This window comes from Cnephaeus nilssonii (assembly GCF_951640355.1).
Source record: "Cnephaeus nilssonii genome assembly, chromosome: 17".
Lineage (NCBI taxonomy): Eukaryota > Metazoa > Chordata > Mammalia > Chiroptera > Vespertilionidae > Cnephaeus > Cnephaeus nilssonii.
This window is the reverse complement of record NC_137088.1, coordinates 10,569,156-10,582,160: the sequence shown is the minus strand read 5'-3', so window position 1 is coordinate 10,582,160 and position 13,005 is coordinate 10,569,156. Positions and strand designations below refer to the sequence as shown.

General features: G+C 50.0%; 1 protein-coding gene across 2 annotated transcripts in view; it reads right to left on the bottom strand.

Annotated features, from left to right (window-relative positions):
* Nucleotides 1-5,205, bottom strand: part of TRANK1 (tetratricopeptide repeat and ankyrin repeat containing 1) — an 82,130-nt gene extending 76,925 nt beyond the window's left edge. For both annotated transcript variants that reach the window (XM_079795160.1, XM_079795159.1), the window contains exon 1: nt 5,085-5,205. In XM_079795160.1, the coding sequence (XP_079651286.1) occupies nt 5,085-5,107 (23 nt within the window). In that variant the 5' untranslated portion in view covers nt 5,108-5,205. The remainder of the gene's footprint in view (nt 1-5,084) is intronic.
* Between the last annotated feature and the right edge of the window lie 7,800 nt (nt 5,206-13,005).

Genomic DNA, 13,005 nt, shown 5'->3' with positions numbered 1-13,005 from the left:
GCCCCTCAGCAGGGCTGGGAGAACCTGAGTTCCAGCCCCAGTTCTAACACCACCTAACAATTTCCTGAAACATGGGGCCTTGAACTTGGCCTTGAAAAAAGTGGCCAAACTGAAAGATCTATTCATCCATACTCCCAGCCTTCTAAATAAAACTCAGAGCTGTTAAAACACACACATTCTCTCTCTCCTCTCTCCCTCTCTCTCTCTCTCTCTCTCTCTCTCTCTCTCTCTCTCTCTCTCTCTCTCTCTCTCTCTCACACACACACACACACACACACACACCATACTTTCCATGGCTCCTAATTCCATTTAGAATAAAGCCCAAATAGCTCAGATTCCATTCTAAGTCCTACATACGCACACCCTCAACTTATCTTTCCAGCATTTTCTAACACTATGTGCCCACAATATTGTAGCACGCAACTCCAAATTCATCTGGTCCCCTCCCTCTCACATGACTTTGCACAGCAATGTAACAAGGCAGGGACTGGTGTCAGGAGGGGGGTAGAAGGATATGAATGTGTCCCCCTGATAGAACACAAAATCCAGAAGCCTGGGATCAAGTCCCACTTTAGGCCTGTTATCAGGTCTCCAATTCACTTAACTCCAGGCCTCAGTTTCCTTGGAAAATGGACAGTATCACCTATGTGACTGGACTCCCGTTTCCTGAGTCAGTCAACAAACATTGAGTGCCAGGCAAGAATGCCCCACAAATATTGAGTGAATGAGCAAGAATGACCCAAAACATTGCGGCCCTTATGAAGTTTACATTCTGGTGAAGAGAGATCTATAATTTGAGGATTTCTCATAATATTTCTGTAAGAATTAAATAAGATAATACATGAAACACACTTAACATAGAGCCATATTTAAACATCAATATAGTAATAACACATTATTACTATATTGATGTTTAAAATATAAGCCCTTTTGTGCAATGTTATTCTTGAAAAGAAGCTGCTCCTTTGACCTGGAATGTCTGTTTCTCCCTCCCAGCACCCCTCAATCTTCCTGCTGGGAAGGGTTTAGGGCTGGGAACTCTTGAAGTGCTTGTGTGCATCTCTGCTAATCCTTTCTCACGGGTCTGCCTGGCAGTAACTCTGCTCTACCACCGCTAGCAGTGCCTGTGTCTTATATGTTTACATCCCCCGTGAGACAGGGTCTGAGTTCTGTGAAGGGTGACCCTGCCTTGAAAAACAAGAAGCAACAAGAGGTGAGACGAGGCAAGACACTGAGAGGAGAAGAAGAGGCATATTAGGCAGAAAGTCTGAGGGCCAGGTTAAGGGCAACCTTAGTACCTGGCGGATGAGCCCAGACTCGAATGAGCCCTGGAAGTCACCAAATTTTGAGCCTGCAGGTACGGTGGACCCGGATGGGCAGAGGATGAGCTGGCCCAAGGGTGGCCAAAGCAGGGTGCCCTGGAGGCCACAGCTGGACATGAAGCTCATCGCAGTGCAAGGCTATGATCCGAGTGTTCTTGTCACAGTGAATCAAACTGCCTATTCTTTATGTTGTGCAGTTTCCTCCAAAACGGCTGGTTTCCCCAAAATATGTCATGTTGGCATACTGATTATTTTGAATTAAAGGTATTGACAAAGAGCCAGTGCAAAAAGGACGCTCTGACCCTCCTTTGTGCGGTCCCACGTGAAAGGTAATCTCCCTGAACCAGGTGGGAGGAAGGCACTCTTATCACCACAGACAGGGAGTTTAGGGCAGAGAAGGCCACATAAGCAAACCTTGTTACTTCTTCACCAATTTATTACCCCAAACCCAAATCCCTTCATCTTGTCTATTTTTCACAAATGCATTGTTTCTTTGTCTAAAAGGTATAAAAGCTTCTTGCTTCGGCCACTTCTTTGAGTCTCCTATTTCTATGGGCCTCCCCTATGTATAAAATTAAATTTGTTTTTCTCTTGTTAACCTGTCTTCCATCAATTTAACTCAGAACAGCCAAAGAAACTAGCAGGGAAGAAGGGAAAAATGTCTCCACCCCTATACCATTTTCTGTCCCCCCCCCCCCCAAACATACACCCTTCCAAATGCTGCCATTGACAGGAGGACACAGTGCTTAAATAAAATAAAAACATCTCAATCTATGTGACTTTAGAACTTCAAATACAGACATAGCTAAACCTAGACTTGGTTTGGCTCTGACAGACACACAGGAGTCCCACCAGCTCACCAGGCTCACAGGAGCTCAGAATAACACGCCATAATGAGTACAGGTGAGCAGCGATACTGAAGTTCAACAACACCCAAGCAAAAGAGGGAGTCCATTCAGGGAAAGTGGGCCAGGGTATCAGAGGTAAGGTTCATTCATGTTTCCAGATTTTCCACAAAAACAAGGAGCTAGGCAATGCTTAGTTAAGAAACTTAGACCAAGAAAAATGTCTGATCAGGCAGAATGGACAGACTCACTGACCAAAGGAAAAACATTGCTCTTGGTCAGTGTCCTGAGGTGCCTGGAGGTTCCAGCATGCTGGTTTAGTACTTTTAGTTTAATTTTAGCCGGTTTAGTACTTTTTTTTAATTTTAAACCTGAACGCTCGCCCTGCCACTGCCACTGTCCCCACTCTCTGCTATAAAGTGTCATCTTTGAATTTCTCTTTCATTTCTAATAACCAGGATTTTTTGGCCTTAAGGACCTCAGGCTGCACTCTATGGAAACTTGTTACAAAATCCATGAGCCACTGTCAGCTGTGTCACTGGCCTGTCAGCTCCACTTCCCCATCTAAAAGGTCAATTAAAACAATGCCACGCTCTTGACAATGGCCGGAGGCCCACACCCCAACCTTCACTTCAGTTCCTAAAAACATCCGGGGATCACTTTATCTTCCCCACCCAAACATGGGATCTGCAGGCTCTGCTCTGGCTTCTAAAAGAATCTTCATCCCAAGAAGCAAAGGTAAAACAGTAAGAGGACATAGACCACAGCAATGGGCCTTTGGTAGCAGCCAACAAAAAAAAACAGAACTAATCAGCAAAGAGAATTCTAAGAATCCCACAAAAGCCAAGTCTCTATTTGGTCCCTGAGAGCCATGGGCTGGGAAGGCAAGAGAACCAGTATCTAATCCCAGACCGGACAGTTGATTGGCCTGTTTCTTTATCTATAATATGTTCACGGCCCAGCTCCTGACACTGTAGGTGAGAAATTCTGAGCAGAGACTTCGAGAACCCCTTTGGAATGTATGAATACACAGTTTGTGGCAGCCTTGCAATACTCTTCTTTAAAAAAAAAAATTAAAGGCAACCTATCCCTAACCCCCCCCCCCCCCATCCCCCATCCTGCAGCGCTCACTGGCTCATGGCAAGCAGCCAGGTTGGTGTGGACAGACAGAACCAGAGCAAGCAGAGCATCCATCCTCTAGCCTGACTTTGCAGCCGCTAATCGTGTGAACCACACCACCACCTCCTGTGGTCCTCTCATTATTCAGGCAGGAATTTCCTTATCAAGTATGAATATCAGTCTCCATCTCTCCAACACCAACTCCTCCCTTCCAAAGTTACTTCCCAGGAACGTCTGATGTTCTCCCGCCTCCCTGGAGATGTCCCAAAGAGAGCCTGCAGTTGCCACCTAAACTGATTAGTCAGTCATAAAATCAAGTTAATGGGTTATGACTAGCTTAAACACACACACACACACACTGAGAAAATATCATTGTGCCTCACCCTGTAGAGAGAATAAATATACTGCGGAACTCCCTGTGGCAGTTTTATACTTTTACAGTATATGTGTGTGGGTGGATGTGGTCTCTATGGCTGGTCTTGGTCAAAAGCAGACTGAGAAACATATGCCTAAGCGGGATCTGATTCTGGGGATGAATGCCACACCCCCCAAGCCACCTCCATCCCCTGTGGAGGATGCATGGGCCAGCAGCGGGTACTGAGAACTCAAGCACCCACCCTGCCATTCCACAAAATACAGCTAACCGGAAAACAGTGGAAACAAACTTCTGACTCTCCTTCAAGGTGGTACTTCCTGTAAGGCACAAAGAGGATGCTCCATAAAAGACCACGCCATCTGTGTAACAGCCTTGCCTGAGAAAGGTGCCTGGCACCCGGGAGGCTCAGCAGCGGGGGAGAATCTGGGTGCCGAGCATGCAAGGCCCTATTGCTCCCTGATATTTCCTCCAGCTAAGGATTGATTGGGCTAATAGCAACGGGGCTGGGGACTACAGAACTCAGAGCCCCCCTTCTCTCTCCTCCTTTGGACATTATTTTCCAAATTGCACATCTCCCTAAAAATCCTCCCCAGGAAGCACCACAGCGTGCAGCCTCCCAGAAACAAGCCCAGCAGGGAAGGGGGCTGGCCCGCGCTGCACGCCCAAAGCAGCGCTATCTCGGCGGCGTGGCAAACGCGCAGGGCTCCCCGGGGGTGTGCGCTGAGGGGGTGCGGAGGGCGCCTCCCAGGCTCCACGTTGGAAAACCATCGGAGGCAGAAGCCTGTGGGCTTCTGGGGATTTCCCCTTCTCGGCCTGGCAGCTCCCCGGCCCTAGACTCGGTGAGCCCGTTATGAGCCGAAAACGCTGGGCGGGGCAGCCCCTTTCGCTCAAGCCCCACTCGCGATCGGGAGGGCAGAGCAGGAGGCCTGCCCGGGGCTGGAATCGCGAGGCTCCCCCTGCCTGGAAGCGGCCACTCTCCAAGTTCCCCGCAAATCCCGCCCCGCTCCCGGGTGCGTGCCCGGGGGCGCGTCCGCAGGTCTTCACCACAGAACGTGCAAGCGGCCCCGGGATCCGGGGGTCCGGGGGTCCTCCCCGCCCCCCCAGGAGGCGGGCGGTGGGCCCGGGAGCCGCGGCTTCGGTGCCCGGGTGGGGACGAGGCAGGCCGCGCGCCACCGCAGTCCTGTCGCAGCGCGTGCCCTCGCCCCCCCGGGGCCCGGCAGGCCGGAGCCGCCCCCCGCCCGACCCCGCGCGGCAGGACCGGGTCTGCACCTGGATGAGCGCGGGGGGCCGCGGGCAGGGCCCGCCCGGCCTCCATCTCGGGGGTCGCCGGCCCCCGCGCGCGCGGCCGCTTCCCGCCCGGAGGAGGCGCGGGGCCCGCAAGGCCGGCGGCTCCCCCCCGCGCTTCCCGCGCCGCGTACGCACCTAATTGCCCGCGGGTCCCACATGGCCGGGGCCTGAGCGCCCGCGCGGGGCCCGCCGTCGCCGCCTCGGGAGCCGCTGGCTGGCTGGCGGGCAGGGCGCGGCGGGCGGTGCGGAAGCCCGAGACCGCGGCCCCGGCGGGGGCGGCGCGTGCAGCGGCCGCGCGGGGGGCCCCGGCTCCGGGAGGCGCGGTGCCCGGGGCCGTGACGAGCGGGGCGGCGGCGCGGGGACCCCGGCGGCCGGCTGTGTGCAGCGCAGACCGAGGCCAAGTTTCCACGTAGTTGCGAGAGCCGAGGCCTGTCACGTGCACGTCGCCGCTGGTGGGAGGGGGTGTCTGTCCCCGGGTTCCGAGAGGCGTCTCGACGGCCCTCAGGCGGCGTGTGCGAGCTCCACATGGAGGGGCCCCTCGGCCGCCCAGGAAGGACGGTGCCTCCGGGCCGGGCACCTCGGGGCCTGGGCACACGCCCCCCCTCCGACACGTCTCCGTCACCCGCGAACTGCCCTCGGCGGGGCCGCCGCGATGGCCGCGGAAACCGGGGGCCATGCTCCGCCCGAGGGCCTAGCCCGCCTCTCCTCCCCGCCGCCCCCTCCCCACAGAGACACCGCGGCCACCAGCCCGCGCCCACCGGCTGCCACTTCCTGTAGGTCCCGGGGGGGGGCCCGCCAATGCCCTCACTCACTCCGAGTCCGATCCTCCGTCCTTGGAACCCGGGGGGTCCAGGTGGGAAGAGGCCAGCGAGGCCTCCGGCCTCTGGACGCTCACAGCGGCGTCCATGGCGCCTGCCGTCGAGGGAGGGCGCCTCTCGCCACCACAGGCCGGAAGTGGCCTGGAACCGCCTGGAAGGGCAGAGGGACCCTGCGCTGGGGGGCAGTCAGGGCAACCTCAGGCTGCCACTTCCGGCATCCATGGGGCGCTTGGAGCAGCTCTCTCGCTCGCTCGCTCGCTCTCTCTCTCTCTCTCTCTCTCTCTCACCGCCCTGCTCCTATCGGGTCCTCAATGTCTTGGGATCCCTTTCGCACACACCCCTCCGCCCTCTCCGGAGGCAAGGCTGCACACAGCCGGCAAGTCCCGTGTGGCCCGGAGGAGGACCCCGCAGAGAGTGACACCGAAGCCGAAGTTTCCATAGAATGGAGGACAGTGAGCACCGTGCACGCTGCCCGCGTACTTCGGAGTCGAGAACTAGCCTCCCAGTCTAGTTAGTGGTCTCCTTGCTTCCGGGGTCTCCCTTCCTCCCATTTCTCCCGTGCGTCCATCTTCCCCCCCAATATCGCTGCGCATCACTTCCTGTTCAGAAGCCTTCATTGGCGTCCCACTGCCTCCTCGAGACCAGATTTGAGACTCGTCTCTCGTCTCGTGACAATGTGACCCTTACCTCGAACACGATTCCAGGGGTCCCCAAACTTGGCTGCACGTTGGAATCAGCCGAGGGTCTTTTAAAATTACGGATGTCTGGCTCCCTACTTCCGGATCGTCTGATTTCATTGGTAGGGGGTATGAGTGGGCGTGGGGTATAACACGGGGATCTTTACGTTCCCCAGGGGATTATAACATGAAGTGAAATTGGGGAAACACTCCAAGGAAGAGAGAGAGAGAAAAAAAAAATATTGACCTGCTGTTCCACTTATCCATGCACTCATTCGTTGATTCCTGTATGTGCCCTGACTGGGGATTGAACCCACAACCCTGGCTTATGGGGATGACGCTCCAACAGCTACCCAGGCCAGGGCAACACTGCTACTTATTGTTTTGTTTCCCCCCAGTTTTATGAATCATCAGGTAAAAAAAATGTTTAGTTTGTGCTGGTCTGAAAACCTTCACCCTCCATATATAGTTTGGCTGAGTATAAAATTCTAGGTTGGAAATAATTTTCCTTCAGGATTTTGAAGCTATTACTCCAGTGACCACTAGCTTCCAGTACTGCTATTGAAAATTATGAAAATATCCAATTACCCATTTTATGTGACCTCTCTGGGTTTTGTTGTTGTTGTTGTTCGTTTGTTTGTTTTGGGATTTTTCCCTGGAAGCCTGAAATATCTTCTTTTTTCTCCCCAAATGTTTCAAAATTACACAATGATGTGTTTTGATGTGGGCCCACTCATCCATTCCACTGGAATGGATGGGTTCTTTCCGTCTTAAAACTCAAGCTCTCTAGTTCTGGGAAATGGTCTTGAAATTTTTTGTTGGTTATTTCTTCTCCATTTTCCCTCTTTTGTCTTTTTGGAAATCCTATTAGTCCAATATTGAACTTCCAGAATTGGTCCCTGTAGTACACTCCCCTGATTTTCAAATCACTTCTCTCCTACAGTTAAGACTTCCTCAACTTTATCTTCTGATTTTTCGTTAAAAAACTTTTTTATATCATACTTTGATTTTTCCCAATGCTCTTTCTTATTCTGTGAGCATCCCTTGGTTGGAGCACTCTATTCTCCTTTTCATGGTCACTAGGCAGCTGTACTAAGAAATGAGGAGGATCTCTGTATAACACTATGAGGCTTAAGGCCAGGAAATATTAAGTGGGAAAAAGCTAGGTGAGAATGGTGTTTATTGTATGCTACCTTTAGAGCAGTGGTTCTCAACCTCCCTAATGCCGCGACCCTTTAATACAGTTCCTCATGTTGTGGTGACCCCCAACCATAAAATTATTTTCGTTGCTACTTCATAACTGTAATTTTGCTACTGTTATGAATCGTAATGTAAATATCTGATATGCAGGATGTCTTAGGCGACCCCTGTGAAAGGGTCGTTCGACCCTCAAAGGGGTCGCGACCCACAGGTTGAGAACCGCTGCTTTAGAGTAAGAAGGAGAGGTGACTATTTTTATACATTTGCTTATATTTTCTGACAGAAACAATGGATGGAAAACCAAAAACTAAGACAAATGATTACTTATAAGGAAGAAGAGAGTAGAGGGGAAAACAGGGTAGCTAAGCTTCTTTAAAGAATATTAATTTGAGCCCGGCCAGTGTAGCTCAGTGGTTGAGCATCAACCCATGCACCCGAAGGTCACCAGTTCAATTCCTGATCAGGGCACATTCCTGGGTTGCAGGCTTGGTCTCCAACAAGGGGCATGCAGGAAGCATCCGATTGATGTGGATGTTTCTCTCTCATTGATGTTTCTATCTCTCTCTCCCTCTCCCTTCTTCTCTCTCTAACACAAATAAAAACATATATTTAAAAAAAAGAATATTAATTTGAAAGAACAGGAAAATCACTTGGCAAGTGTCCAGAAGTCTCTCTCCTCTGAATCTGTGGCTTGTCCCTTACTATGATGTTTTGAGGACCAGAGCCTTGATTCTTACATGTGGTTGGTTGGTTGAAAGAATACCAAGCTCTTCTCCCTTGAAAGTGTCCAAGAACCCATTCTGATAACCTTGAATAACTGAAAATTGACAGATGATCCTGGGGACTTAGGCAGGCCAGATCATCACTGTCAGAAACATCAAATGAAAACAAACAACATATATATATACACACACAAATGAAATGTTAAGCATTTTATTGTACAATCAGTTGGTCAAAGGGCTGAGACTAGAAAACACTGATGAGCTCAGAATGGGTTTGGCTGTAGAATACTAATTGTGTCATACACGATACTGATCTAGCCTGATAACATAAGAGGAAGGGCAGAATGAACTATGTACAGTCCACACTTGAGACATACAGATATATACGCCCTCAAACAGATACACCCAAAGGTACACCCACACCAAGAATTGTGCATTCTCAGACACGTATACTGTACACAGAGAGTAAACTAATGAACATGCTCATTCAAATTCATGCAGCTACAAAAACACACTCACATGATACTCTTCCTTGGTTTCTTCACTGTAATTGAGCCTAGCTATTCACTTCTGAACCCGCCAATTCCCCATCCAATCCCTCCCCATAGTGAGAGCTGCCCCTTTCAGCCTCTGAGTCAGCCCTGACAGAGGCAGATGTACTATAATCAGTAGCCTTTATGCCCACACTCCTGACTATTGACTACACCCACCTGGAAGGGCTAATCCTGGAGCCTCCCATACCCTTAGAACAGTGGTTCTCAACCAGGGGTCTGAGGACATTTTGATGATCCTAACTCAGTGGGAGAGGGGAGAGGATGCTGCTTACATCTACTAGGTGGAGGTCAGGGATGCTGCTAAACGTCCAAGATCAGCCCCCCAGAGCAGAGAATTATCCAGCCTACAATGACAATAGTGCCAAGGTTGAGAAACCTTGCCTTGGAAGAAGGAGTGGGCAATTGTCCTGCCCTTTGCAACTTGCTAATAAACCCCTGGGGGCTGTTTCTTCCTTGTTGACTGGCCATGGTTTATACCACCAGACCTCAACCCTGGACACAGCTACTTGGATCAGGGTGTGCAGGCACCTATCCCAAGGGCAGTCAACGAAGACTAACGAGTTCCCACTCAGGCAAACTGGTGAGAACAGGGGCTATGGTGATTTTCTGGACCAGACCATTTCTCAGCAATTTGCACTGGAGGTTAAGTGGAGAGACAGGGCAACTGATGGAAGATATGAAAAATGTTGAGAGAGAGAGCAGCCGTACAGGCCATAAGGGCCAGAGTCAGCCAAAGGTGTCAGGTAGAGAAAGAGATACACAGAGTGAAAGCAGTTGGTTGGGAAAGCAGGAGAGATGGACACAGATGCAGAGCGACTGGGACATCTTGATATTAAATGATGAGTAAATGCTTGTCGGCAAGAGTCAGTGGGAACCAGGTTAGCTTAAAGAAACATCCACCTTGTTTCCCAATGGCAGGAGGCCCAGCTGAAAGGTGGTTTCTGCAAACCTGAGAGGCTTGCCTCTCTTGTTACTGCCTATGACTTCATGATAGACCCTATTGTGGGCTAATTGTGTTACACCCCCCCCACCCAAAAAAAAATGAAGTTCCCAGCCCCTGTACCTCAGAATGTGACATTGTTTGGGATGAGGTCATACTGGAATAAGGTGGGCATCTAATCCAATATGACTGGTGTCCTTATAAGAAGACGGCCATATGAAGACACAGCAACACGGGGAGAATGCCATGTGAAGATGCAGGCAGGGATGAGAATGATATGTTTAAAGCCAAGGAATGCCAACGATTAACAGCTGTCATCAGAAGCTAGGAGAGAGGCATGGAACAGATTCTCCCTCGGAACCCTCAGAAGAAACCGACCCTGTTGACTCATGGATTTGGTTGGACATCTAGCCCCCCAGAACTCTGAGAGAATATGGTTCTGTTGTTTTAAGCCATTCAGTTTGTAGTACTTCATTACAGCAGACCTAGCAAAGGAATATAGCCTTCATGACCTAAGGTCACCTAAGTGCATCTATGTTCTTAACTCTTTGGCCCTGGCCGTGGGAAGATTCCAGAACTCTGGCTCTCCTCTGACCATGCCCCTCTCTAAGGGGTGAGGAGTCCACTGGCCCAAAGGGATGTGCCCTCCACCACCCACACCTTCCTTCTAGACCATGATCTGGGTCATAATTCCCTGCCCAAATGGCCCTGAGCCTGCTTTCAGAGTCTGGCCAGGCCTGGTTCTTGAGTTTGTCTTTCTGAGAGAAGACCAAGCTTCTAGGTACAGGGGTAGCAAAGGGCAGCTGTTGCCAGGAGCATGCGGAGCTGTGACAGAACTTAACTTGTGAGCTGGGGTGTGCACACACATGTGCATGTCATGCTTTAGGACAGAGATGGGACTAGGAAGAGAAAGACAGCAGGCTGTGGGCCCCAGACCTCCATTTGTACTACTGCCCAGACCCCCCGAGATGATCGAGGTAGATTTATCTCACTCTCACAGACCAGGATTAATGTCCAAGGGATGGGTCCTGGGCATGTTCTCTCATCATTCTTTTTGTTCCTTGTGTAAATTCCAGCCACAGAAGTGGCCTCATTTCTCCTCCTTTACTCTGACCCATCTTTCTACAGAGGGTGGGACCTCTGGGTGGCGCTCTACACAACCAATCTCAGCAGCTGGATCAGCTCCTGCACTCCCCTCTCCCCCTCCCTCCCTCCCTCTCTCTTCACCTCACTGCCTCCAGGAACAGGATCTGCACCAGGCTTCTTGAGAATCCTAGCCCACTCCTGTAGCTGGGGTGAGATTTCAAAACAGAGGTTACAAATTCAGTTGACTACAGGGACTAGGCTAGGCAAGTAGCACAACTGAGCGTATCTGGCCAGGTATAAGTACCAGTGAGAGGTAAGGTTTGCAGCTAACCACATGCCCAGGTTGTGGGCTCAATCCCCAGGGTAGGGCGATCAATGATTCTCTTTCATCAATGACGTTACTATCTCTCTCTTCCTCTCCCTTCTGAAATCAATAAAAATACATTTAAAATAATAATAATTAAGTGGCCCCAGATGACTATTGACATAAGGAAGGTGGGCTTGGTGTCAAAAATCTTTTGTTTTCTTTTGTCAAAAATCTTTTTTTTAAAAATAGAAACCAGAAATCTTGATTTTATTATGTGAAGTTCCACTTGACTAATCAACATTTTAATACAGTGCACACCAAATAAAAGCCAGGCACTGACAGGCCAGCTAGGTCAGCCAAGTTTATTGCCACTAATAAAAATAAACACTATACTAGATTGGGTTGGCAAGCTGAGGCCAGCTGGGAGGTTCCCCACATGGGGTTTGCCCTGAACTCATGGGATTCCAGACAGTTTGAGGAAATAATGATGGTGTTTTCACGTGTTGCTATTTTTGCAGCCTGATATGGCCTTTCCACCCTCTTCTATCTGGTAAACTCTACAAGTCCCTATATGACTCACCTCCATCATCACCTCCCATGGGTAAGCCTGGACTGACCCCACCCGCCCAGCCCAAGCTTCCCCATTTTCACCACTTCCTGCTCACTGCTCCTTATTGATGTTTCTGTTCCAACCCATATCACATGGTTTTATAACTGTTTCCTTGTCATCTACCACTAGACAGCGAGCACCTCAGCATCTAGGATTCTTTCTTCATTCTGTGTTTCCAGCTCCCTGGCACGTAGCTGACACAATGCTTGTGGAATGAATGAATAAACAATGCATATCAGTAATGAAACCAACGTCACAGCTAAATTGGTACTCCTGACAATAAGTGTATGGGCGATGTTTATAAGAGATTAGGAGTAGGGCAAAATCTTGTTCATCAGGATGACCAAGGAATTTGCATTTGAACTGGGAAAATGATTCTCCTGAGGGAGGGGGAGGAGTAAAAGAAGAACAATCCAGAAATGAAACTAAAGCCTTAGAGGACGGAAAGCCTGTGGTGGGCTCCAGTGGTGAGGATGGTAGGGGAAGCAAGACAACAAATGAAATTAAGGATGGTAATGGAGACTGGTAAAGGGGAACTAGGGGGAGAGGGTTGTGTAGGGAAAACTCCAGGGGTGGGATGATAAGAAGTGCTGCACTTGTAAAGGGTTTTGTTCCCTACGGTGAGCTTGTTGTTTTCCCCAACTGCAGTCCTGGAGGGGCTTGCTACTCCTGGAGCTGTGGCTTTCATTTCGGTATGCTGCCACCTTGAGGCTGGGGTGTGCAGTTACACCACTAGGTGACAGGCTCAAATTTCACCTCCACGAGGAAACCCTATTCAAGCCCAGCGCTTTTATCCATTCAATTTAAGAGCATTTAAATAGCATTCACAAAGTTCCTTTACATCAGCTGAGGTCAAGCAAAAGGAAAACCATACGCCATTCCTTTTGCAACCCCCAGGTCCCTCCCTGATCCTTATTCTTTGTCTCCTGTTTTCCTCCTAGTCTGTACCCCTTTAGGACAGAGGTTTATTCATCTTTGCTTCCCCCACAGGCCCTTGCACACTGCAAATGTTTCTTTGTTTTATATAGCTGCTTAGTGTATTTATATAATGATGATATCTTACAGCAAGTTTGTTTAAAGATCCAAAAACGAGTGAAATGAGCTGTACACAAAAGGACAAATGTTGTAGGATTCCACTTAAG